General features: G+C 47.5%; 1 protein-coding gene across 10 annotated transcripts in view; it reads right to left on the reverse strand.

Annotated features, from left to right (window-relative positions):
• Positions 1-27,576, reverse strand: part of Cacna1e (calcium voltage-gated channel subunit alpha1 E) — a 367,641-nt gene that overhangs the window by 50,073 nt on the left and 289,992 nt on the right. For 4 of the 10 annotated variants that reach the window (XM_048809891.1, XM_015491734.2, XM_015491732.2 and 1 more), the window contains 13 exons: positions 26,125-26,181; positions 24,326-24,979; positions 23,654-23,967; positions 21,601-21,751; positions 20,386-20,515; positions 19,602-19,661; positions 18,776-18,882; positions 8,056-8,067; positions 6,138-6,234; positions 3,233-3,393; positions 2,621-2,758; positions 1,625-1,826; positions 353-517 (listed from right to left, as the gene is read on the reverse strand). In XM_048809891.1, coding sequence (XP_048665848.1) covers positions 353-517; positions 1,625-1,826; positions 2,621-2,758; positions 3,233-3,393; positions 6,138-6,234; positions 8,056-8,067; positions 18,776-18,882; positions 19,602-19,661; positions 20,386-20,515; positions 21,601-21,751; positions 23,654-23,967; positions 24,326-24,979; positions 26,125-26,181 — 2,248 coding nt within the window. The remainder of the gene's footprint in view (positions 1-352; positions 518-1,624; positions 1,827-2,620; positions 2,759-3,232; positions 3,394-6,137; positions 6,235-8,055; positions 8,068-18,775; positions 18,883-19,601; positions 19,662-20,385; positions 20,516-21,600; positions 21,752-23,653; positions 23,968-24,325; positions 24,980-26,124; positions 26,182-27,576) is intronic. The other 6 variants (XM_015491735.2, XM_015491733.2, XM_048809892.1 and 3 more) reach the window with 3 other exon arrangements.

The raw sequence follows: 27,576 nt of genomic DNA on the forward strand, positions 1-27,576 counted from the left end.
GCAGAATCACTCCCCATGGTTGGGTGCTTTACCAGTTAGTGTTAAATAGGAGCAATCTCTCGCCTTTAAACCCCTCGGGGTCTGAAGGGCATTTTCCACCCTGGTTGGTGGCCGAGTCCCACTACAAGGTCTTAGGAGCCCTGGGACCACTAGGGTATGTGGCACTGCATTTGCCAATGGAGCCATGGAGTCCAAGAGGCTGGGATGTCTAATGAGGCGAGATTAAAATGAGACCCCACAGTGGAAGCATGGGTCAAGGGGCACGGGCTGCTATGCTGGGTGCTTTCCTGGGGCCTCTGGGCATGCACGGATCTTTGGGGAGGAGGAGTCACTGGCTTCACCTTCCTCTCACCTTCATCATCAGCACCACAGTGTTCAAGGCGATCATGGCCATGATGGTGTACTCAAAGGAAGGAGACACCACGAAGTGCCACACGCGATACTGGAAGGTGTGCCTGTTCTGTGGCATGTAGCGGGTGAGAGGCTTGGCGCTGATGGCGAAGTCGATGCATGCCCGCTGCAGAAAGGTCAGTTATTAGTCTACGCTCAGAGCCCCTAAGCCTTGCCCAGTGGTGGCCTCTCTGTCAGCCAGTTAGCAGAGGACAACCCAGGGATAAAAGGGCAGGATGACAGGAAAGCAAAAACAGCAACAGGGATCATCTGGACAAAACTACAGGCAAGAAGTCATCCGAAATGTGTTTGTAAAACTGGAGACAGTCTGTCACATGGGGCGGGACTTAGTGGTTGTCACTAAAGTCCTTTTATACAGTGTGTAGGTGAGATATGTAGGCAGAAAGCATTCCCTGATGCCCTTAGAAGTGAAATTCTACAGGTTGAGAATCTCCTGTCTAAAATGCAGGCCAGGCACGGGGCTGCACACCCATAATCCCAGTGACTTGGGAGGCTGAGGCAGGAGGATTGCAAGTTAAAGGCCAGCCTTAGCCACTGCCACAAAATAAAAAATAAAAAGGGTTGGGGATGTGGTTAAGCACCCCTAGATTCAATTCCTGCTACCCAAAATCAAATAAAATTCATGAGACCAGAAATGTCTGGGATTTCAGATTTTTTCTGGATTTTGGAATATTTGCATATACCTATGACCAAACCTTTAGATGCCTCAGACACATAGTCTGAAGTTAATTTTATATAATATTGTTCATAATTTTCAACATTTTGTGGTGTGGAATTTCCCACCTATACAATCACTTTGCTGCAAGAAGTTTTGAGTTCTGCAGTTTTGGGGACGTTTGGATTAGAAATACTCAACCTATATCTGCCTATGCATCACATTTTATAGTCCCTGACAGATTCTAGTTCAGTTCCATTGTGAAGCAACACCACCACCAACTATGAAACCCCATAATGTGCCCAAACTATGCTTACTTCTGGAAAAATAGTCATGAGACATGTTCCTACCCTTAGAGCAAATACATACCAGACAAGCAAATATCTTAATATCGTAATTATGGCAAACATCTTTTCCTTCTAGACTGTTTATTTAATGATCTTCTCTATAACCCCATAATAAAGTTAGAAAACTACAATATTTCCCTCCAATCCCGATGGTCCAGAGAGTTCTGTCTGAAGACCCTGCCATGCTGGGCTGCAGACAACCTGTGGTTACCTCGTTCTTCTCCAGGCTGCACTCCTCCATCATCTTGTCTCCCTGTTCCTGGAAGGTGATGATGATGAGAGCCACGAATATATTAACAAAGAAGAAAGGGAAGACCACAAAGTAGACCACGTAAAAGATGGACATCTCCATGCGGTTGCTGCGGCTTGGGCCTCGGTCTTCCTCTGTCACGTCTACGGAATGCTGCAGAACCCTGTGGGGACAGAAAGAGGGCACACTAATGTTTGGATGACAGTCTGGGCTTCATCAGGAGTTGCTCTGACTTTTGTATTTTTTACTGGAACTATTTGGCTTTGTAGTTCCTCCATTAATTTTTTTTTTGGGGGGGGGGGTCATTAAGCAAGTTGAAGAATGATGGGCACCCTACCCCATTACTTTTTCTAGTCCTTTTCCATTTACTTCCAATGTCTGGAAATGTTGATGAACAGAATGACATAATTTTAAGGTTTAGGTTGTCATATTCAATATCAGAAGGCTTCTGGATTGCCATTTGACTTTTTCTTGACAACCGGAGTATTCTGTCACCACGAAGTAGCACAAGTCTCTGAGAAACTAGCCTTGAGCTAAGGGCAGCATAAGAACCAGCCCTGTTGTTGTCGTCTTCAGAAGATCACAGGAAGAGTCTGTGGGTTCTACTAATTCATCCTATTCCTCCATCCTCAGGCTCCCAAGTTCAAAGCCAACTTGGTAGATAAACTGTCTAAAATAGGCCCCAGGAAGTCTCCTGACAGTGGAGAGCTGATGAAAACTCATTGGTTTTACAGAAGTCAAATGTCTCCACTCAATTCCTTAATAATTGGCTAAAACAAGAGTTTCAAATATTTCCCTGGCTTTGCTGTCCCAACTCTCTGCCTGAAGGATTTTCCTTCTTCCCCTCTTATCTCACCCACTCATAACCACTTCCTTTCCCTGGTACAATAACAAAGGGTTAGACTTGTTCATCTTGAATCAGCTTCTCAACTGAACCAACTGCAGCTCCTCACTCACTGAGGCCATCCTTCCCCTGTGGAGACCGTGAATAGGGTCAGCAGGGCCCAGATGATGTTGTCGTAGTGGAATTCATGGCGCTTCCATTCCCGGCCCTTCACCTCCATCTTGTTTTTTTCATGGTCTACGTAATTGCCTCTAAAACCAGAGTAGAAATAAAATAGGTCATTTTCACTATAACTCATGAAAGAATTGGAAGATTCTACAGACTTCAAGAATGTGAGGGAACAATCTTCATAACAGAAATGCAAAGAAGGAATTTTATTAAAGGCGGGTGTTACCATGGGATAAAAACAGGATCCCAATAGATTTGGGATTAAATTCTAACCCTTTACTAGTAATGCTGAGCAACTTAAATTTTGAATCTGTTTCTACCTCCATAATATGCAAATAAAACCCATCTCAACAGGTCATTAAAAGGATTTAAAATGAAAAATAATGCAAAATGTCTTTTACCATGTTTCACACAAGAGGTACTCAGAATAGTTAACCAACTTCCTATTTTATCTTTCAACTGAGAGAAAGGAGACAGAGTCCACTGTGGAGGATGGTGAAGGTCTCATCAGGACATGCTATAGCAAAAAGTAAGTGGTATGTGCTGTTGGAACTCACATGCACTCCTTCTCTGTGTCCTTGGAACTGTCTGTGCAATAAAAGAACTTTCCCTTGAAGAGCTGAACTGCGATGACAGCAAAGATGAACATGAAGAGCTTGTAGACGATGAGTATGTTGAAGACATTCTTCAAGGAGGTCACCACACAGTCGAACACTGCCTGTGGACAGCAAAGGGCCCTGGTATGTGAGTAGCTTGATAGCCCATGTACCTGCCCGGAGCTGAGGTGGCCACATCACCACCACCCAGCAGCACTGAGAGAACACCCCAAGAGATGTGGATTAAGAGCTGGCATCCGTGTTGGTCATGGTGGCATGGAACTGCCACCTGGGACAGGAACACATGCTCTGAGTCTGAAAACAAACCCAAAGCAGCAAACCCAAACCTGATGACAGAAAGCATCAGGAGGTGGTTGGTTTTGGGATTCTAGTCGGATTCTCAGTGTAAAGAAGTTTAATGTTGGATTTTTGAAATAATTCAGCCCATTTTAGCCATTAAATTGCTGTCCCTGACCGTATGCACATGAGGCAACGTCTATGGATTTATTTATATACTGACTACATCTTATTTTCACCCTTTCTAAATGGAGAATGCAGTAATACCACATTCTCATCTTTGATCTCTTCAATGGTACTTTGCCATAAGTTCAGATATTTGCTCTGAGCATGTTCAACACTTCATGTAAACATCTTCTGCCTTGAAGCTGGTTGGATTGGGGATGAAGATTAACAGACATGATGCAGCATGGACCAAAACTGGGTAGGCTGGGTGAATAGAACCAGGGACATGCACTTCAGTTAAAACATAACAGGTCTTCCCTTCTGGGTCCTAAGATGTGAGGAATTTCCTGGGAGTTCAACACATTTAGGATGTTTTCTAGGTCTTCAGGTTTAGCTCACTGGAGAGAGTCTAGCCCCAGTTGCCCATTTGTGTGGTTTCTTCTTCGCAGCACTGGGTAAAGCACTGCTGGTTTAATTAGCTCAGCACTGCGGGGAATGTGAGTGACACGCAACCTTGTGGAAGCATCAGAGCCACCCACGTCTCCCTTAGGTTATCACTGCAAAGCCAGGAAACAGCACTCTCTCATTTAATGGAATTAACTAAGGCTGGGTCACCTTCTCCAGCTTGTTAACTAATCTCTTCTAACCATGTGCATGCTCCTCAGGACTCACAGGAGCCTGGGTGCCGCTAACATGGTTGGGGCCCCAGGCAGCCTGGGCAAGGAGCACAGAGGAATGGGTACTTATGGGCACAAGCCCAGGCCAATTGCTGTGCTGGTGGGAAAGGACAACTAACAGGGTGTGTGGAAGGTCCTGCTCCAGAAGGGAAGGCAGGGGAGGCGGGGAGCAGGGAGGAAAGCAGCCACAAAGCCACTTCCTTTGGAGAAATAAGTGTTTCTGGCTGGGAGTCCACACACTGTTCAAGGCTCTGGGCCCAGGCAGTTCTGGGCCTTTCCAAAGGAACTTTCCTCCTTCTTTCCATCTGTCTGTCTGTCTATCCATCCATCCTTTGCTTTTGGTAAACCCAGCTTGTTTTACCTCTACTTTGTAGAGCAGAAGGAATAAAGCAGCAGAGCTCCGAGATCAACAGGGTTTGGGGGGAAATATAGGGAGCTTCAGAGGTTATAAGAACCCAGAAGGAATCAGGAATTGGGACAGGGAGAAAGTGAAGCTTTGTCCTCTCAGAGAACAGGCCCAGGCAGGCCAGAAGAATTGTTGGGTTTTCTTGCAGGACCACTCACGTCAGCTCATTCATCTACACCACTAAACGTGTTATTACAAAGCTTTTCCATTGTCTGACTGGAAGACGGTTCAGGACTAAGCTGTTTGCTGTGGACCACAGAGCTCTTAAGTCTCTGAGCTGAGCCTGGCACTCATGTAGATTCTTTTTTCACATCAAGAGTCCTCAAACTGTGCTACTGAAAAGTCACCTGGGGAATGGGGTTTAGGAGGCCTAGTTCCAAGCTCCTCTTCTAGACAGCCTGGCTTTACTATCCTAGGGTGGCCCAAGGATCTGTATTTTCATCCAGGTGATCTGACACAGGGAAGCATTCTGGTGTAGCACGTGAAGATGGGGCTTGCCCTGGTATTGAGGCTGGTTCCACTGGCTGTGTGTCCTGGGTGGCAGCAGCAGGACTGCAAGCTACCAGCTGGGAGCCAAGAATTCACAGGAATTCAGGACAGGAGAACTTCTCTTCCGTGGTACCTTAGCTTCCATCAGCAACAATTCACATGGCAGCACCAGGGAGTGCTGCAAGTTCAACAGGCCAGCAAACCTGAATGGTCAAGCACACCCTGAGAGGCAGGAAGGCTTACGAAGGTGGGTACGGGGCAAGGCAAGGAAGAATCTGGTATGATGCCTATTAAAATCTAGGTCTGGGTAGAACTCATTTATCCCATTTCTTTCTGCATCTGCCAAAAATACAGAATAATGTATTTGGACACATTATGGACTTATCTGTGCCTCAAAAATGTGAAAGGTTAAGGATAGAAGATCCTTTCCTCCTCTAAAATTATGAATAAAGGAAATATCCCAGGTGAGGGAGCCTCTCCCAGCATGCCTCGCACAACAGGAGCAAAGGGCTCCCACAACTTGCGTTATGGTATTCTAGGTCCATTTTAATGACACAGGAAGCTCCAGGACAAAGGCACACAGGCTTCTTCCTGGATGACATGCCACACCAGAGAGTATAAGATGCTATCCAGGTCTGGGCTCTAGAGGTGAAGCCCCCCCTTATCGATTTCTTTGGAGGTTATTTTCCTTTGCAACTAAACCTTTAGGTCAGGCAAATGAACCCACAAGAAAGTAATATACCTGGAATGAATTCTCCAAAAGCTATCTGGCCATGGCCAGAAAGAGAAGATAGGAGATGGAAACTGTACAGAAACAAACTGAAAACATTACCTTGAGCTTGGGCAGACGCTTGATAGTTTTCAGTGGCCTCAGAACTCGGAGCACCCGCAGAGACTTGATGGTCTTGATGTCCCGCCCCTTGTTGGATCTGTAGGAGAGAGGCCCGCAGGGAATCATACAGCCAGAGGAGAAATAAAAATGACAGTCACACTATTGCATTAATAAAAACAGGGCAAAGGGGAGAGATGTAGTCAAGAAGCCAGCAGTTAGGTCAATTGTTGACTTCTTCAGAGAAACTCCACACAAAAAAAATGTTTCATGAATATTCTCAAATCACTCCTCTTTGTGCACATCCGCCCACACAGGCACATCCATGTACAGATGGTCCCCCACCTACAATGGGTCAACTTAATGATTTTTTAACTTTATCATGTTGTAAAAGTGATATGCATTCAGTAGAAACTGTACTTCAAATTTTGACATTTTTCCTTGGCTAATGTTATGCCGTACAATACTTTCTTGAACTACTGGGCAGACACAGCTCCCCATCAAGCCACAAAGATCAGGAGGGTAAAGGCCTGATACTCTATAGATGAACAAACTATGTTGCTGAACTATGATGTTCAATAGATTAGATATATTAAATACACTTGCAACTTACAATATTTTAAGTTTTTGATGGGTTTACCAGGACACAACTCCATCATACGTCAAGGAGCTTCCGGGGACATATACAGGAACACACACCCACATTCTTACACATCTGAAGCACATCCTCCCCTTAAAGCCAGCCTAATGCTGCTCATTATCATGGTGGCCATTGAAGATAGAAGGTGCATCAACTAGGGAGCATGACCAGTGGCCCACGTGGCCTCCCTGCTTGACTAGTCCAGTGCCTCTCCATAGCAGGTTCAAGAGGGGACTTGACTCAGTCTAGGTTTACCATCTCTGCAGGGAACGGACACCCTTGCTGGGAAGGCTTCTTGCTCCAGAGAAGGTATATCATGCAGGCTTCTTGCCCAGACCTTGTCTCACACTTCAATTATCTCTGCGTGGCTGGCTTTTCCCACAGTCCCTTCCATTTCAGACACTCTGTATCTAGCACAGGCTTCACAGAGCCACCCTGCTGGAGCAGGCCCTGCCCACTTCTATTGATGCCCTACAGCTAATGACCCTCCCTGTTCAGCCTCTTAGAAATGTTTGCTAATAGAGAAAACACTTTTTATTTCTAGGAATGAAATGAATAAGCTTAACTTGCATTCCTCTTTCCTTCCTGCTCATCCCCTGAGATCTTTGTATTCAATTAAAATAACTGCAATTTGTAAAACCTGCAGATGGTGGAAAACAAGACTCTAAACAGTGAGGTTGGGCTCTGACGCTCTCCTAATGTTGGTTCAGATTATAACAATTATTGGAGGAAAGGGAACCCAGAACATCAGGTGAGAACTACAAAAGTTCCTACCTGCATTTCCCTCTGCCATACCCACCCTCAGATAATAGCTTCTCCATACTTCATAGAAGGCAAGATAAGAAGACATTTAACCTAAACCAAGCTTGCCAATTTTGACCAGAATATTAACTTTAACATTCTCTTAATGGTCTTAAGAGACCACAACCTACAAGTCATTTTTATTCAAACTTAAATATAAGCAATCCAAAAGTATCCTATTGATATCACTTAGCATTCAGGGTCATTGGTTTATTTTATAAGTTCTTTTGCTCTATTAGGACCACCTCTCTACATATTTAAAAGAGATGATATAAGAGTCAAATACTACCCAAACCAATAAGAATAGCCCTTTCCCAGTAAGGTGTGGCAACTTTTTTGTTTGTTTGTTTTGGTCTTTTGGATATCAACAGAAACTCCCCACTCCTTTCTCAGTGGGTCAGCTCCTCCCCTCCCACCCATAGTTTCTTCCTCCTCCAACCACTCCCCATTTTTAATTCAAAGAAAATCAAACATATTTACCCCAAAGCGTTCCTATGGAGGATCCAATCAGAAAGCAGTTTTAAAGGGTGAAGGGGAGAAAGAAGACAGTTAAAAAATTCCGTGGAGAAGAGAAACCCTTACCGTGACAGACACTGGAGAAGCAGGCACACAAGACCCACCCACAGCCTTGGCACTTGCTGAGTCCATACGGTTAGCAAAGGGAAGAGACCACAGGGACAAAGGCCGTTCACAGGCACTAGTGAAAATGCCTCCAACTCACCAGATCCCAGGTTTGTGCTTTATCCCATGGAACCTAGTTTAATTGAACTTTCCTAAATGTGGACTCTGGTTTTCATTTCCTTAGTAGTTTTCAAGCTTCCCATTTCAAGTGAATTTATAAGCAAGCAGGCTAGAGAAGAGCGAGCACTCTGGGGCTAGAAACCCTATCTCCATTTCAAGTCAGAGTATGTAGCTACACCTAGAAAGGCCTTCATCTGAAGAGGGACATGCAACCACTGTTTTAGTGCTACTCTGGCCCCTCTCCAAAGCTCAGATGACTGACATCACTTCCCCCTAAATAAGAGGGGGACAACATGTTTATCAAGGTTACACAAATCTACCTTTTGACAAGTGCTATATTGTCCCTTGTGAGTTATTTAATGTGCAACTTTTAGAAAAAAAATCCTCTGCAACCTAGTGGTAAAGCAGTAATAACCAAAATCAAAACTGGTATCTTTGAAATAAGAACTTTGTCTTAGCTTTTTGGTACTAGGCACTTTTAGTGCAAATCTTTTTAAACTTACTAACGATGTCAGGACATAGGTTTTACTCCTATTCTACAGGTGAGATTCAGAGGGTTAGTTGCAGAGCAGAGACTTGAACCCAAGTGTGTGTCATGCTTGTAGCTCCTGCTCCCACCAATGAGCTCTGTACCAGCAGGTTTTGGTTCATTTTGTCAAACGATTCACTGAATTTGAGATTTAGCAAAGATCTCTGAATCCCACTTACTTGCAAGGGAAACTGAAGCCCCTGGAAGAAGAACCCTGAATAAGATCATTTGGTAAGTTCAGAGTCACAGGTGAGCATGCATCTCTGGACTTCCCATCTTGCTTGGCTACCATGAATGGGTGCCCAGAATCCAGGCTTTAGTCTTAGCTGCTTGTGGCTATGCATGTTGCTTTTTCTTCCTTAATTTTCTCATGTCCCACACATATGTCACGCTAGGCCTGCTCTGGGCCAGAAACATTTGAAGGCATTTCAAGTCAGAGTCTGTAGCTGTGCCTAGAAGGACTTCATCTTTCACTTGTGGCCTGTGTCTGACTGATGCTCCTGCTCAAATCTGTGGGAGTCTGAAGGAGACAGAGAGCCCCCCAACAGTTTGGTAGACACACTCAGCTCTAGACGTTAAAGGGAACCAAGAATCCCAGTTTCCCAAACAAGAGGCATACAGACTGGTTAGAAACCTCTTTTGTTCCAAACCATGATATTTTATTAGGATATTTTTTGGGGGGGATATATGTCACAAACAGACTTCTAATGTCCATTTTATCTCATCAGTGATTCCATATTCAACAATACATTAATTTTCACTATAAATGCCAAATGAATAGAGATCTGGGAATTAAACTTAAGGCCTTATAAACTTAAATATTTATGTGATAACCTCCAAATGTTTAGAAGACAGAAATATCTTTCCTTGAGTTGTAATGGCATCTCCTCAAGCGAGGTTGGGCATCAGTAGGTCAGTGAAACACAACTTTATTCTTTCATATAACAAGCATCTATGGAGTCCTTCACCTATGTCAGGCACTGTTCCAGGTGCTGGAACAAATGAGGTGGCTAATCTTAGAATTTACCTAATCTAGTAGACAAGGGACCTCAAGTGCATACACACACAACTAAGTGTACTTGTAAGCTGCCATGGGTGACACAGAATTGTTTGATTAAAAATTAACCAAATGACAACATAAGTCACTCTTCTTTCCTCTGGCTACATGTCTTGAGGAAAAACTAGGGGACAGTCTCCCACATTCTCAGGATGTAGGAGCAGGGTGGGGCACCCATACCCAGGCAGCTAGTCTAGATCCCATACACCTCCTGCTCAGCCCAGGCCCATACCTCAGAGACCTTTATATTCAGCAGCATTTGAATTGCTCCACACCAGAACCATCTAAGGTAGGAAGGCCCAATATTTCTTACACCTTCCATACCACCTGGATAAAGTACAAAATTTGCTCTTTATACTTAGCCTCCCCCAACCCTGCCAAATCCTAGTAAAATATTATGATATGGAACAAAAAGGGTTTCTAACCACTATATTGTCTCCCGTTTTGGAAAAGGGGATTCCTTGGTACATTGAGAGCCGAGTGTGTCTACCAAACTACTGCGGGGGGGGGGGGGGGTTGTCCCATTCAGACTCCCAGAGACTTAATCAGGAGCAGCAAACATGGGCAAAAGAGAAATAAAGATTATCAATGCTCTGCACAGCTTTCAAATGTCCCTTTCTACACAACAGCCACTGAAAAGCAATGATTTTGTAGTGTGTGTGAAGCCCTAGATTCAATCCCCAGCAAAAAACAAATTTAAAAAAAAATAGCTATGATTTTGAATGATACAGAAAACATACTTGCATCCTGTCTTTTGTTAAGATAGGGTTAGCACCAACTTGAGAATTGCCATTGGAATAGCTAGATAACAAAGCCAGAGTCATGAAAAGCCTCAACATTTTTTCATTAATTAAAATATAATTTACACATGGACTAGACTAAAACACCTCTCCGAAATCCATTATGGAAGCCAACAAGTTGCAATGGAGGTGTTTCACCCAGCTAAGAGGACAAACTCTTTTTGCACTTTAATTGAAGCATACTCTTTAAGAAATAATTCATGTGTTATGAGTCACCTAAATAATCATTTGATAATACTATAATTTTTTTCATATTGCCTAGTAATTAATGGAATTTTAACAGGTTTAATAATTGACTCTAATGATACGATTTGAGGATAATTCCACACACTAGGATGTACTGATCCCACCTAAATTGGGACTCAATGGGGACACACATTTTACCACTTATTTCCTACTTATCTAGTAAGTTCCTGGCTGCTCTCCAGAAGAGTGGGGGGAAAACACAACAACATTTCTCTTATGTCTCATCAGAAAAGACAAGAAATTTCCAGGTCAGTTGTCAAGTTGCCCTCCAGATCTGTCATGTGTAATCATTTGTCATTCACTGTCATCTTGCTCTCTGGTTCCCAGGTCCTTTTCTCCAAGGATACACACACTTAAGTTGATTTCTGCTAAGAACTCACTCTCCTTCCATGGGGCAGAGTGGGACATCGGGATCTGAAGAGCCCTTCACTAAGTGTCAAGGCTTCCTCCATGAGCCCAGGAAGCAAGAACACAGGGATCTGCAGGAATCTCTAATCCTGGGAAGGGCTGAGCTTGCAGGAATGTGAGACAGGAGAAAGGGTCATGCTGGGAGGGGCCTCAAGTGTCTTGCTAAAGAATTGGGACTACAATTTGGTAGGCAATAATAACTACCATTTATTATACAACTTAAGTGTTTGGTACTGTTTTGAACTCTAAATATATTTTTTCTTATTCAATTCTCACAGGACCAAAAGATAGTAATTTTAAATTTATATTTACAATAAAGTAGTTCAGAGCGTTAAATCAGCTAATAATTAATAGTACTGGAATTCAGACCTAAGCTTCCTGACTCAAACCTAAGCTCTGTGTGATGTAATGACACCTTTCAAATGGGAACTATTGGAGGGTTTCAATCAAAGAAGGGCACAGGAAAAGGAACCAGCCATTTCTGAGCTCAAACACTAAGCTATCTTACTCCCCTTAGAGTCTAGATTCTGTTCACAGGAAGAAATAGTGACAGATGAAACATCAAGATGTACAAGCTCATGGATGCTCTTCTCCATCTGGCCTGCAGGTCTAGACAGGATGGGGCAGCTAAGGAGAGAGCCATACCAAGCCACTGCTCCGAGTTTCCAAGGATTAATGGTTGAAACTCACTAGAACATCATGGCAGAAGAGAGCTTAGTACAATGGAGAAAACACTAAACTCTAAATTGGCACACCGAGGTTGCTTAAGCAGCAGCTTTGGTATTCGCTAGTCCAAAGAGGCAAACTAGTCAAGCTCCCAGAAATTCATTTCTTACCTGTAAAGGAAGACTGTCATGTGATAAAGTGCTCATGGAAATGGGAAGGAATTTTTCCTTTCTGCACTGGCAATGCCTGTCTCACTAGACCTTGCGTAAGGCCAGCTCACTACTTGGGTAAAGAATCTAAATTCAGCACTTTGACCTTATTACTGCTTAGTTGCTACCACTGGAAATTATTTCTCTTTCTGGCCCATGCCTCAATTTCTTGGGGCCACCTAAGAACCTTAATTTCAATGTTACCTCTCATCTTTGTTCCATGCCCAGTGCCTTGTGCATAATCCCGTCCTTCCTGCACGTGGACTTCAACCAGCTTCTCATACACACTCAGGAGAGCCTTCTGCAAACTTTCTCCTCTGCAGTACGCATCGCAATACTCCAACTGGAATGTATTTTTGTCCAAGTGCTGAGAAGCAGCAGGAGGCAGCGAAGCATCTGTCTCCTAGGAGTTTTGTTATTTAGTCTGGTAAACAGTGACCTGATTTGTATTTCTTCTAAGTCTTTGTATTCTAAACATACCCAAAGACCCCCCATCTGCTGATCTTTCAAGGAAGGTTTTGTCAGTTGAAGTCCAGCTAATATATTCTCCCAGATGGAGACTAATATTCAGTGCTATGCTGTGCCCCTATGAGTGTAGATTAAGCAGATGGCTGGCTGGTCACATGATATGGGCTGATATTTCTCGAGTCCCCTTGCGAAGTCTTCTGTCCTAAATTACTCTAAAACCTACTTTTAAATCTGGGGGGCACTGTGATGGGTTTCCACTAATCCTGCAGGACTGGGCTCTTTCCATAGCAGTGAAGCCTCACCTTTTGTATCTAGGTCTAGTTAGATCAGTTGCTGGGTACCATGTGGATAAAGCTGTGGTCCCTGATTGGACCATTTCATTTTGCCTGGTTCTGGAGCCACAGATTGCAATGTTGTTTATAATCAACCATCTCCCAGATTGTGCTCTGGATAAAGAGAAATACCTGGGCATTTGTGCCCAGAAAATAAAGATCTGAAGGTGAAATTCTAAAGAGGTCTCCTCAGCAGCACCAACATTACATGCAATAGATAACACATTTTCCAGTGTTCACAAGAAGCATACTTGCTGAGGATTGGTGCCAACAGCAGGTAGACTGGGAACTGATGTTCTCTCAGGCAGTCCCTCAGTGTGGCTTCTATTTTGTCTCACCCAAACCATTTAAGGCATTTAGGATGTAATGTAGCAATAGCACCCCAAGAATCCATGGCATTGATCACCTTTAGAGTCCCTGCCTGGGCACAAAGCTAGATGAAGTTACTCTCGAGGTGACTCTTAACACTGGAGTCTCAAGGAACAATATTCTATATGCTCACTGTAGGAAATTTCCAATTCCTTTTCAGCCGGTGTCCTAAATCCACAGTTAATGGGCTACCTGATGCCTAAAATCAATTTTAAACCTTCATTCTCTTCCATAATGGGGGAACTGAATGGCCTGTCTGGCTCTGTGGTAAATGGGTCCTCTTTGCATGAGCTAGGACTTTGTCCACCTTTCTCCCCCTACAAAATGAATGTGTGGTCAGTTTCCTTTGGGAGACTTCCCTTTCAGTTCTATGAGCAGGGGCTGTCAAGAAGGAAGTTCCCCAGAAAAAGCTTGAAGTTTGCGGGGGCAGGGGGGGGCTGCCTTGTACATAAACAGGAGAATAGGAGCATGACCGCCAGTAAAATTTGCTCTCTTATCCCTATATGCTCACCATGCATGAGCTCTACTCTCATCTCGATTCTGAATATCATTCACTCCTCTCTTGGGCGTGCACATTCTCACCATCAAAATCACAAACCCCCACAAAAACCAGAACAGAAGAACATGTCACGTGGTTGCATCGGGACCTTCCAAATCTGGAATCCTTGTGCCTGTGTTTCACTAAATGAATTTGGAAGTAGCTCTGCTGCCATGGCTAGTTCTGAATGCATTCGAGAGACCTTCTGCATCTTAGCGATGAGGGCAGAATGTCAAGTGTCAGGAAAGTGACACACTTGAATGAAAAGAATGTAATAAAAGCTAATGTGGGAACTCCAGTTCCTTCTGGCATCAGGAGGCAGATTGACTCATGTTTGGGTTTCTAGCCAAGGACTGAATAATGAAAGGCCAAGTGCGCTGTGAGCCAGATCCCCTGGTGTGCCAAGGAGTCCTGACCTCACCTCTTGCCCTACCATAACAGCAAACAGCCATGGGAAGCTTTGGCATCAGCAGCCAGAGAGCCCACGTGACTGATGCATGTGCAGAGTGAGTCCCAGGTGGGGGAGGAAGGAGGAGCAGAGTCGCCAGTCCTGTTTCTGTTAAAACATCTGTGCCAACAAGCAATCACGGCTGTGAGCTTACTACTGAGAATGGAACTCAGGACAGCTCACCTCCCCATGCGAGTTGAACAAGCCAAGTGACATCCCATGGAACAGTGGAAATGGAAGGTGAAGGTCCCCCAAACAAGGCATTCCAGGCCTCTCCAGCGCTTCCCCTCTAAGATGCTGTCCTTATCTACCTGCCTGCACAACTTCCTTCATAAACCTGGAAGACATGAGCCACGTGGACACAGCACCTTCACCAAGCAGGGTCCTGTAAGGCTCAAGAAGACAACCTGCATGGTGGTCACGTGACCTATCCCACAGGCAGCTGCCTTGGGGTGGGGTGAGGTGCCCTGAAGTGTAAGAATGCACCTGATATGCAGGTACCCAGAAATGCCAAGGCCGTAACCATCTCCGCCTTCCCACCCAGGAGGCCAGGAAGCAGAAGCGATGGCAACATGATCTCAGGAAATTAAGGGAAGCAGTATCTGGTTCTTTGTAGGAAAAAAAGTCACCACACAGAAGAATCCCCCCTTTTCAGAAGAAGAAAAATAAAAGACAAAGGTTTCATAGACCTAGCCACTCACCAGACTTTTCTTGAAACCTCAAAGAGGAAAAGGCATAGCTGGGGACATTTATAGTTGGCAAACACTACGTGTCTCCATATGGCCCAGAAAGTGGGGTATTGTGAGGGCAGTGGAATTAGGGAGAGCTCTTCCCAACCCCTGCCAAAACCTGCCCACCTCCCTACAGAGACTCTGGGCTTAGGAGGAGACCCGAGTGTTCTTATAAATGCTTTATAATGTAAAAGTAGACTGAGAAGAACAGAAGAGATGCAAAGTGGGTATCTTTCTGTTGATTTTCCTATCCACTGATACGTGCATGCTGATAACAAATCCCCTCCCTCTTCTCGTCAAAAGTCAAGTTTCCAAATGGAATTTGGCAGGTTTACATTATAAAGAATTAATTTAGTATGTATGTGGCTACAGAGAACAGTGACCTCTCTCCAGCAACTACATACAAAAAACACATAAGCTTTAGGAAGCACGTGACGGCAGGTGCAGATCTCTGCGACAGGACTTGGTGGACAGTGCAGCTTTCTTTGAGAATTCAGCTGGAGGCTATTCCCTCCCCTTGGTGAGGGACACTGCTCTTGTGAGTCAGACTGGGTTCTGAGAAGGCTCTGGCTGGCATTGGTGGAAGGGATGCCAAATCACCTCTGGTTTCTGAGGAGCCACATAATGGTGCTACCATGGCAACCTCCATCAGTTGTTCAAACTGACTGAGCAGTAGCCTTTGCAGAAGCCTCAGCAAGGCATGGTTCAATGTCAAGGAGGATACAAAGAAACCAGGACAGGAATAAGGTTATCTGAATGGTGGACATTCTGTGGGGCAAATCTATGGGCAATGAGGATCAAAGTTATACAACCACAAGGAGAGAGACTGAAAACCCACAGTTGGCTTCCTGCTGGCCTGAGTCCCTGACGCTGGGAGACATGGGCTCTCTTCCCCAGACCATGCCTTCAAGATGCTGTCAAGTGGGAGTCCTGCTAACCCTACCAATGTGATAGCTAGAGCTGAATTCTCTGGTGCCCTTAATGAGAAGGGGAAGGAGCAGAGTTAGGAAGCATGGGTATATGGGTGAGAGAAAGCATTACCTGGACTTCAGCAAATGTGATAAAAACCAGACGAAGGGAGAGCAGGGAGCCTGCTTCATGAGCAGAGAAAAGGGAGAGGGACTAGGCATGGCAAGCTTGGAAGGATGATGACAGAGTGTATGGAGAAGGGTGGGCAAGACCAGCGGCATTTTGGGGAGAAATGAAGAGAAAGTTCGAGAAGTGACATCACTAAAAGCAAGTGATGGATCATAACTGTCAATCCATCACATAAGCAGGGACCCTAACCCAGGGGCTTTCTGGAGTTCTCTGCACTGTATCTGGTCTGAGGACCAAGAGAGAGCCTTCAGGTCCAGGGCTGTTAAGGCTTCCCCTGCCACCAGCACTAAAGCCACCACTGCCATGTTTCAAAGAGCACAGAGAAAGAACAAGACAGATGACAAGCCTACAGCACATCGTTGTAACTCTGAGCCCGAGGAAAGACAGCTGGACTGTGCAGAGGGAAAGCACACAGGGACTTCTAAATTGCACCTCTAACCTGCCGCCCACGGGCACCGACACACCTGCTTGGTTACCAGGCTCAGGACACCCGTGGGGGCGGATGGGTGAGAAACAGTCACACAGTTCTTGGACTGGCCCAAGTCCATCTTCAACTATCTACATGTATTATGCACCATCACATACATAGCTCCTATATTCAGACTTCATGACAGGAAGTGAGAGTTAGAAGGATAAAGCAGAGAATTAATGTTTACTGATCACTCACACTGCCAGGCCCTGTGCTAAACACTTCACACATCTCGTCTCCATTTTTGAGATAACTGAGGTTGGGAGGATTCATATTTTTGGTGTAGTTCAAGGACACACAGCTGGAAGGGAGAGGGGCTGATCTTCAAACTAGGCTCTGCCCGACTCCACAGCCCACACCTTTCCCGCCACCCCAGTGAACACTATTCTTCCTCAAGTTCCTTTGAGTTCTTTCCTTTAGCTGTTCTCTCTTCACCCTTTATCCAAAGAAACTATTCTACCGAGTCAAAATGAGAGAATTACATGGGGAATAATGCATGCAAATGAACTGATAGAATTAGAAGGTAACTTGACCTTTTGAGAACTCAAGGGTAATATTTTATTTATCTCTAAACAAAAATAAGGTGGGCTACCTTAGGACAAAGGTAGACTAACATATCTTCCCAAGAGAGACAAGGAAGACCTGGGCGTTTTGACACTGCTGGGAGAACCTGTGATACTTGTGTGAAATTTCCTTGGGAACAGTTCACGCGTGTCTAATTAAAGTTTCCTTTTGGGAGGGGGAAAGGCAATTCCACCAAGTCCAATGGGGTTACTACACTAGAGCACAAGTGGACAAGGCACACCAGACTTATCCTGACCGCCAGCCAATCTCAGAGTCATACTCAACCACGCTCTCTTTTGGAGGGTCTCAGTGGCTGCTGCAGCAGTCCTTTCTGGTTCTGGATGAGCTTCGACTCTTAGCACAGCTGGGGAGCTCTCCCCTCTCCTGCAGACAGAGTGCACCTACTTGGGAAGCATTCTTCTGAGCATGCTTCTGAGCTTCACCCCACCTTTTTTCTCCTGCCAGGATGGATAAGGAATGGAAGCTGGTTGTGTTTGCAGGGAGGAGGGATGACTGACCTCCTAACAGCTTAGGCCTGCAAAGAGGAAACCTATGGAGACACCTTGTCCCTTCCCTCATGCTGCTGAGCTTCCTTCTGTTTCATCAGAAATAACGTGGAGCTCACCTTGCTTAGAAGGGGTGGCTCCTACTTAAAGAGGCTGGAAGGATGGCTCAGGGAATTCTACTGTGTCACCTGGAAGAGACAGAAGCTGCTCTCCATAGGACAAGGTATGGACAGAGCTCAGAGGCTGTCATCAGTCCTGCTAGGGCCTTCCTAACACCTGGTTTCCAAAATGCCCCAACAGTATCCCTATTTCTTAGCTAGAATAGGGATAGTAGAGGGCTAGGAGAGCCCCCTCCATTGGCTGAGTTCCTCAGAAAATATGAGAATATGATTGAAAACCTGCTACAGTAGTATCAATGTGTGTGGGGGAGAAAGTCCCCCAAATGAAATGAACATGGTTTAGTCACCTGAATGGCTTAAGACCATCTTCTTAAGTGTGTAGTCAGGAGAGTTTGGAAAGTCGTGATGTCTGGAGACGAAACATATCCATATGATCTTTATGTCCCTGCACTAGTTCTTGGTTACCCCTACTCAAGGGCAAAAACTTCCCTGTGCACAGGACTCTGGAAACACAAACTGCTCTCCCTCTGCATCCTTCTTTTGAGCTGTTCCTTTGATAGGCTGAAGAATGAAAAGACACATCTGCTGTCCTTGGGTCTGCTTCTAGGTGCATGGAGGCATTGCCAACACCCTGAGCTCCTCATGTGCTGGGGCCTCTGACTTCTGCCTCCTGATGCTTTCTGGCAGGACAGGGGAAGCAGGAGTATTAAGGTCACATGAGCTGAAGCTGTGAAGCCCTTAGGAGGTCAGTGGAGGACAAGTGGTAAGCAGATTCCTGGGGCAGCAGTCTTTGGACCCACTGTTTCATTTCTCAGGCTGGCCACGGAGAAGGCCTTGAATCAACCAGAGTCTCCAGGAAGAGGGGGAAGAAAAGGGAACAAATTAGGAATCAAGCCACTTACGCCAGAGCAAAGGCCACCAATGCACCAACCACCACCACAAAGTCCAAGATGTTCCAGAGGTCTCGGAAATAGGACCCATCCTGCAGGATCAAGCCCTGGTCTATCATCTGCAGGACAAGGGTATAAACAACCACAGGTGAGCTCAGCAAGGGCGGATGACAGTCGTGAGCTTTGGCTCATCATGGCAGTGCCTCTACTGCCACCATCTCCTCAACCAACCCTACCCTGAGACCTGAGGAGCAAGAGTGGGTGTCCAACAGGCTCGCTCCAGGTAATGGTGATCGCTGAGGCTCCTTTCTCTTAGCCACATGGTATGGAACTAGATTCCTGTTCTTTGTGGCCCAGAGCTCCAGACCTTGCCACATATGCACAGGTAGGTAAAACCCAGATGAGAGACTGGGAACAAGATAGGCATGTGGGGGTGGGGGATATCATGGTGATTGAAGGGAGTAGACCTAGGATTGGACGGAGTCCAGGAAATCTCACCTCTACCTGACCCTTTGCCTTGGCACCTGCCCAGGCTCAATCTAGGAAGTACACTGGGCAGAGGGGAGAGTTCACTCAAGTTCACCTGTCTACACACTGTCTTCCCACTACTCGGGCCACATGTACAGGTTTGTACAGCCCAAAGACAGCTACATAGGTATGTCTCGCTGACACAGATGTCCTCAGGATTCAGAGATGAGTGAAGGAATCAGCAAAGACTCTCCTAAGGCTCTGTCATGAGCTACTATATGGCATCATTGGGGAAAGACCCTAAACTCAAGGAGCAGACAGGCGACCCATCCAAACCCTGGAGCCCAGGTTTTCTCAGGAGGATTTTTACCTTTATAACCATTTCAAAGGTGAACACACCCGTGAACACATAGTCGAAATACCTCAGGACCTGTAAGACACAGGGAGAGGGAAGAGGAGCACATAGGCCACCAGGGTACATATACACTTCAGTCCTGCACAACCACCCTGGCTCCCACCACTCCCCCCAAGAACAAAGGTGTGTGGAATTACAACCGCTGTTGAATTGAGGTGGAGGTAGTGACAAGAGGGCCCTGAAGCCTGCTGGAGCCACGTGGCCCAGTGGCCAGTCCTTGACCATTTCCTCTCTTTGGCCAGAACATAACATTTTGGGTCTGAATTTCTCCCACAAAACTTGCTCTGGTTCTGATTTCGGATCTGGAATCATTGACAGTCCCTCCCCTGCTTGCCACCCTCAGATCTCCTGACATACACTCGTGGGATCCCAGGGATATCTCAACCCCCTGTGATAAAGCTGTAGCTCCCGCTTTGTGTGTGCATCAATCTAGACTCTGTCAGATCCCCCTGAGCCTGCAGGTAGCTGCAGGCCCCATCTCAAGCCCTGGCTGGTTCTGGGTGAAGACCCACAGCTGCAGCATAAAGGCATACAGTATGGTTGGGGGATTGTGAAGGGCTTCTCTGGAATGGTCATACTTCTGAGAAACAGGAGTGGGAAATTTCTCCATGTTTTCTCATTCCCCAGCAACCCTCCTGCCAATCTTGGCTCACCTCCAATTGCAGCTGGAGGAGAGGGGTAGGGATGGGGCAGGTCCCAGAGAACCACAGAGATCAGCAAATGGCCCCCGTACACCTACTTTGTTGCGCTCCGAGTTGGTCAGGACAGGGTCCTCCGCGGCCAGGGCAATGCTGCTGGCTGCGATCACCAGGAGGATGCACATCTCAAAGTAGCGCAGGTTCACAATGTAATGGCAGGCCCTCCGGATCCTGTGGGGCAGATGAGACCTGCTGAGCTGGCCTCACTGAGTTGGGCACTTGTCTCTCCCCTCTCTATCCCTCTTACTCCTTCCACCCAACTCTGGCCTCTTCCACACAGCCAGGCCCTCTTCAGAAGAAGCCGCCAGGGAGAGCAACTTAATTTCTCAGGCACCACCCTTCATTATCAGCCCCAGTGGAGGAAGGTAATCAGATTGGTTAGAGGCTGAACACACAAGACAAGACCCATCATCCGCAAGCACAACAGCCACAGGAGCAAATGGCATCAGGCTACACAACACAATCTCAGGTGGCCAGGGAGTGCCCTCCACTGCATCTCAGGGTCTTCTCCCCTGTGTAGCTGGGACCTGCCCAGAAAACTATAAGGAACCAAGATACAAAAACAGGCCTTGATTCTAATTAAAATTCCTGATAAGAACAGCGATTGGTTTTCACAGGCTATTGGGATGGAAGTATATTCTATATTCTACTTTCCAGCCTTACAATGACTGACGGCTTAACCTGGGTTCCTCCCATCCCAGAGTCCCACCTGAACCCTGCCACCCGTGTGCCCATTAAAGGTTTCTGTGTCCTCCTAGTCTCAGAAGATGATCTGCATGTCACTTCCAGGGCAGAAGGCAGTTGCTTCTTCCAAATCCTTTCCTTCCTGAACCTGACCTTCTAGACGTTTCCCTGACAACCTCATCTCATTCACCAAGTTCTGCTTTGAGAGCATGCCCACTGAAATGATGTGGTCATTCTAGGATCTATGGTCTCAGCTCTGCTACCTTTTGGGATGTTTGGTGACACCTCCTCAAGTAAATATCCTCCTTCCCTCCATACCACTTACTGACCAAAGAATGGGTGAAGGGGTTCTTTTCTCATGACATCTCTCCCGTCTTCAGTTACTCTGTAGACTGTGGGCACAGAGTTCAGAGGCTGTTGACTTAACGGCTGACCTCACCTATTGGATCCTGGATGCTTCTATGTCTGGTCACCTTCTACTAGGAAGGCTAGCATCCCTCCTCCTATCACTCTGGCTCAAACCCTGGTTATTTGCCCTCATGCCAAAGGGGTAGCACTGGAAAGTGTCTCACGGGTTGGTGGTGCTGAAGATGAACATGGAGCTGTGGGGCACCATGGCTTTGCCCGTCTCACGCTTCTCCTTCTTCTTCTCTACCTCCTCTTCCTCCTCTTTGATATCTTCCTCCTTCAAGGGACTGGCTTCTCCATCAGTCTTGTTGCTAACTGCAAGAGGAACATGTTGGAATTTTCAGAAACTTGGCACAGTGCCCTTCAATTACAGTTGGGGACAGCATAGTTGGGAAAGGGGTGCCAGGATGCCCCCAGCCAGGCTCTCTGCAAACACTGGGGGTATTTTCTATAATAAAGTTGAGTCCTTCCCCTTGTCCAAATTCTATGTGACATAATCTTGTATGCCACACAAAGGATAATGGTCACGTCTCTTCCTTTACAGTTGAATTTCTATGGCCCAGCAAACAGCATGGTTGAAAAATTTACAAAATTTAGATATTTAAACTCTGGATTCTTATTGAACTCACTGAATTTTTATATCAATAAACCCTGAGTGGCATAAATTATTATTCCCATTGCACAGACAGTTCCAGGACATAAGCACCTTGCCTAAGGTCATACAGCTAGGATGGGTTTAGGATTCAAAATCCTATATGCTTTCAATGACATCACGTTGCAGGGGAAGATCAAGAAACTATTACTCTGTTTGCAGCTGCCGTTTTTGGCTGTGCCTTTTCTAGCCGTGGTGAATGTAGAGATGAGAATGCAGTAGTCATACGAATATGGGTCTGTGACTACAAGCCAAGCTGGGAGGACCATGGAGCCAGCCGATGAGTAGACGTCTTGGGCCGCTGTTCTGTTTCCATACTCGAGTCCCCATATAGGTGAAGATGGCTGGAGGCTGAGGCTAACAGAATAGGGAGGGGGACCCAGCCAGCCCCGCCCACTACTCTGTTCAGTGAGTGACTCTATCCTGGAACCCCAGGTGGGCAGCAAACCTCTGTGGTCCTGGCACCTCGCTGGGGCCTTCCAAAAGGGGACTCATGTGGTGTATCCAAAAGCCTTCCTATCACACACACACCTGTGCCCAAGGCCACAGACTAGCCACAGACTAGAGGGACGGTCAAGCTCTCTTGGGCTATTTTTCATGAAGGAGGATCCAAAACATTTATTAAAGTGTAAAATCAAACAGACACCAAAAGAGACTGAGTCTGGAGTCCTCAAGCATGCCCGAGTTAGCCCCAGGAAGCACTGGACACGCGAGATTTCACTTTTCAAAGCAGAACTGGCATTTTGATTGTGAAAAATATGAAGGAAGAGAGAGCAAGCCATGGAAGAAAGGCAAACAGGAACAGGAGAAGACATGTGTGGAAGAAAAGTGTGGAAAAGTGGAAGGAAAACAACTCAGGGGGGTATAGCTGGTGGGACTAAGGCCGGGAGGGGTGGGGTGGGATGGGGTCAAGGGTGAAATTATCTTTTTTTGCTTTGTTTCCCTTTAAAGTTTCACAGATGAACATCTGTTGCCTGAAGGAACTTCTTCAGAGAGAAAGTGTGACTAAAAGCTCGTAGGAGAAAAAGAATTGATAAAGAGTAATGGAATCATAAAATGTTAGCAGGGAAAGACCTCAGATTCTCTAGTTCAAGGCTCACTTTACAGATGCCAAACTGAGGTCTGGAGAGATGCAGAGGTTTTGGGAGGCCACTTTTAGTGAGCAGAACCAGGGCCAGAAAGAGCCCTCTTGCCACAGTGTACCCTAGCAGGGGTTCCCTCCTCATTTGCCCTGGTGACAGAGCACCATAGAGGTCACAGAGAACACCACCGAGTATTCAAAAGTTAAATCAAATAGCTGGACATGGAACTGGGTACCCAGTCACATAGGATCCCTCTGATGAATCTAGTCACAGGACCAAAGCTTAAGGAAATTTTATGGGCAAAATATAAGATTGAGGAAAAAACCTTTTCATTTTGCAAAAGAAAGCCACCACCATGTTCTACCCGAAGAACTTTTGGTGGGGACTTTCTATGAAGCTTTGCTGCAAGGACCCTAGAGCCAGCTGTGCCTGGCCCTGGGTGGGGTGGGCAGTGGGTGGAAAGGGGCCAGGGACTGTGCTCACTGTGAACCACTGTCGAATCCACCAAGGGGCCCACTTCGGGGATGGCGACCGTGACGCTGGTGCTCTCAGTGGTGGCCTTGTCAGTGTTGGCCATGATGCAGGAGAGGTCAGGCTCGCTCTGGCTGATGCCCCGGCCCACATCCAGCTGCACGTCACCCAGCAGGGCTTGCTCACTGCTGCCTTCTGGCTCCTGCTCCGTCAGCGTGGCATCCTTCCCCACCTCCAGCTCAGGTTGGGGCAGGACTAGGGGTGTTTCTGCCTCATCGAGGGCTCCTGCTAGCCCAGAACCCCTGGACACCATCAGACTGTTGGTTCTGGAGAGGGAGGGAGAGGTGGCCAGAGCTGGAGGGGGCCTGCTGGAGCACACACAGCAGCATGCCTTCCAGCCCCACTCGGCCAGGTGGAGGGGCAAGCCCCACAGGCTACATCCACTGCCTTATTCCCGTCCCTCCATCTGTGCCCACCCCCAGCAGAGATGCCCGAGAAGACCAGACATCGTCTTCAGGGGGATGGATCCCATTGCCTGTGATATTTATTCATACCTTCTAAAGGTCATTTCAGCCTCATCTACCATTTTATTAAAGGGGAAACGGGCGGAGAAAGCCTCCTGTTGAAGAATTCCTTACCCTGTCCTATGCTACTTGCCTCTAGGCACTCTGGGGACTCATTTACCTCCTCAAGTCCTGGCCCCTGTCCTCTTCGTGGATAGTCGGTTCCTTGCCCCCGTGGCTTCCCCGGGGCCCATGGTCCTGCTCCCCCTCGGCAGGCACCCCTTCGTCCAGATTCCTCTCCTGGCTGGCAGACCTGCTCCGGGAGGTCGAGGTCGATTCTTTGCCTTCTGTTCTGACCCGGCGGTGCCGGCTACGACGCTGGCTCTGTCTGTGCCTGGCCCGGTCCTCGAAGGTCACCACAGTCTCCCCTCCCCCAGTCTCCTGCTGGGTGGGGTCACAATTCCCATGACAAGGCCTGGCCAGCCATGGTGGTTCCCGCTTGCCTAGGGACAAAGGGCTTCTCTGGTTGTCCAGGACACTGGTCAGGTCCCCTCCGTCCCCCTTGAGGGATCCCCCACGGCTGATGCGCTCCTCCTCGCACTTCTCCAGGCCCAGGCCCAGGGCCAGGCCCTCGATAGGCCTGGGCCTCCGGTAGAGGCTGGGGTGAGCATTGAGCGGGTTGAGGGGGCTCAGTGGGTTGAGGGGGTTGAGGGGGTTCATCGGTGGGGCCTCCTCTTTGTTGAGGGCCTCCTGGCTGGACATCTGCATGTGTCTCCTCAGCTGGCTGGTGCGCTGCTCCCACACGGACATATGGTGCCTGCGCCTCCGCTCCCTCCTGGCAAGGGGAAATGGGGAGCACCACATCAGAACCCAATAGCCACAGGCCAAGGAGGGCGGCCACGGGGGCCATGAGCAAATGGGGCACAAGGTGGGGGAGCAAATGGGAGCGCCTCAGACCTGAGACAGGAAGCACAGAGAGATGCAAGGAGCAGAGTGGCCATGAATAGTAGGTCAAAGGACCCATGCCTCCCAGTCCCGTCCACGGTGCTCTTCCCTCCAATCCCTGTTCTGCAGTAGCCAAGGGGTAGGGGAGGGATCAGCTCTAGTACCAACTCCCACGTCCCCAGAGTCTACGAGGGCAGTTGTACAAAGGCCCTCGCTCCCTGGTACTCCTTGGATTCAGGACATCAGCCAGAGCCCACTCCGTACCCACCAATGGCCCTGGATTCTAGGTCAGAGACTTTCCTCCCCTTCATCTCCCTTGCTTTTCCCTTAGACTGCAGCCTGGAATAGCGAGGGGGGAGACGGACCATGCTCACACACCAACAGAGGTTAAGAACAGTGGCAAGTAGATCTATGTAGCAAAAATCTTGACATCGTCCCCCCAAAGTGAGAGGCCTGTGGGTCTCTTGCACAAGAGCTGATAAAACCCATAGGAGATGGTCTACACAGAGACGACCACCAGCTCCTGCTCAAAATCACTCCTGAGCTCTGCAGCTCACAGGCCTAGAGGAGCAACCACGTGGCAGTGGGAATGCGGATGTGAGGCATGCAGAAGAGCGCACAGGAGAGGGCTCCCAGGGCAGAAGGACAGACACACTCTTTACATGTCACGGGCACACGCCCACCACTGTCAAGGGGACTCTCATGGACCCACACACACCCTCACCGAGGCCCACACGGATGTACACAACTGCTATGGGGGGAACACCCAGTGCCAATTACCAACACATGCCCACTCACAGGCCACACACAAGAGCAAAAACGCACAGGGCCGCGTACTTGACACGCTGACAGAAGCACACGTTGAAAGGTGCAGAAGGGCACGTCCACAGGTCATGGGCATGGAACACACACACACGCCGAGGCACACGCTGACATGCACACCCACTGCCACTTTGTCCACAGCAAGGACAAAAACACATTGTCCCCACACCCACACGGAACCACTCACAAACACGCAAACTGGTACACACATACAGGTGGCTGCTGCGTGGCTCCCACATCGACATGTGGTGTCTTCTCCTTCTGTCTCTTCTGGGAAAGAAAAATGAACAGGTTCAGTTCACCCCAACCTCTGGGAAGCTCAAGCCCCACAGCCACCAGCAGATTTCTGGAGGGAGGTTAGAGTCCTCGGCAGTCCGCAGGTTCACCACAGGTGCTGTGGACTCCCCATCTTCACTGCTCCAACCGAGTGGCGACTTTTGAGTCCTTGCTATTAGCAAATACATGGATCTCATGTTTGAAGCACACATGCAGGGACAAAGAGGTCATATCAGTTCATACAGATGCTCAAACGTCATGCCCAGTGGCACTCACACCTCCACCTGCCCATCCTTCAGAGAACTATTTGAGCAACTTTGATGAGCAGTTATCCCTTCTCCCTGATCATTTCCAGATAACAAAGCACATTCACATAGGTGACTCCCCTACCTGCCACTCCTATGGCAGATCCTGACTCCATCTCATAAAACATGCAGGGAATAAATGCTCCGCCATGCATACCCATGAGGCTTAGAGCAGCCTATGGCCAAAGGCAGGGCTACCATGTGCCACCATCCACATCCTCCGAGATGTAAGTAGTGCCTCTGCATCTGCATAGCATGATGCCCTGGCCAGAGGTTCAGTCTGCTCAATGGGTAAAGCACAGTATCGACCTTCTTAATCTTACACAGAAAAAAATCTCTCTTCCCCACACATACTGTCCTTATAAACACAAGGTTAATGGAAGGTCAGGGTGACAGAGGTGATGGCACCTGTTAAAGTGGACAGGCTGTGTGGTGAAATGAGACTGTCAGCACAGGGTCCATGCTCAGGAGGAAGACAACACATCTAGGATATCCTTAGAGCAAGTCTGCTCCAGCCCCTGGACTGCTGAACTTGGCCCAGCTCAGTGGGCCCTGCTGGACCTGGGAGGTGGGAAATTGCTACTCCTTCCCTGAGAGCGCCACCCCCAAGGCAGATCATGCTATGCGATCTAACACTGCCGCCTGCCACATCACTCATGTCCAGAGAGGAGCTTGATCCAAGGGGAGGCCTGAGGGAGAAGAGAGGCAGCTGGTCTGAGCCCCCTATGGGTGTCTAGAGGAGGCCCAGTGTGTGTATGCACACAAGCACCCACTGATGCCGACATTGTGGTGGAGATTGTGGAGATGCCTGTAAGCACCTCCATTGAACACATCCCTCAGCATCTGCAGCCCGCACTGCCACCAGGCACAGGTTGGGTGGGGTGCCGAGAAGCACGGGCAGCAGAGAGAAATAGAACATGCACTCCAGGCAGCAGGCACAGCCCGCCAGGAAAAGCACAACATCCCATCTATTTGCAAATTTTCAAATATTCAAATGCCAGCTCTCCAGAAGAATGTAAAGGTGTGAGTACATGGAAGGATTCCGTCTCTCTCACACACACCAAGGATTCCGTCTCTCTCACAC

The sequence above is a fragment of the Marmota marmota genome, unplaced genomic scaffold (genome assembly GCF_001458135.2).
Source record: "Marmota marmota marmota unplaced genomic scaffold, marMar, whole genome shotgun sequence".
Taxonomy (NCBI): Eukaryota; Metazoa; Chordata; class Mammalia; order Rodentia; family Sciuridae; genus Marmota; species Marmota marmota.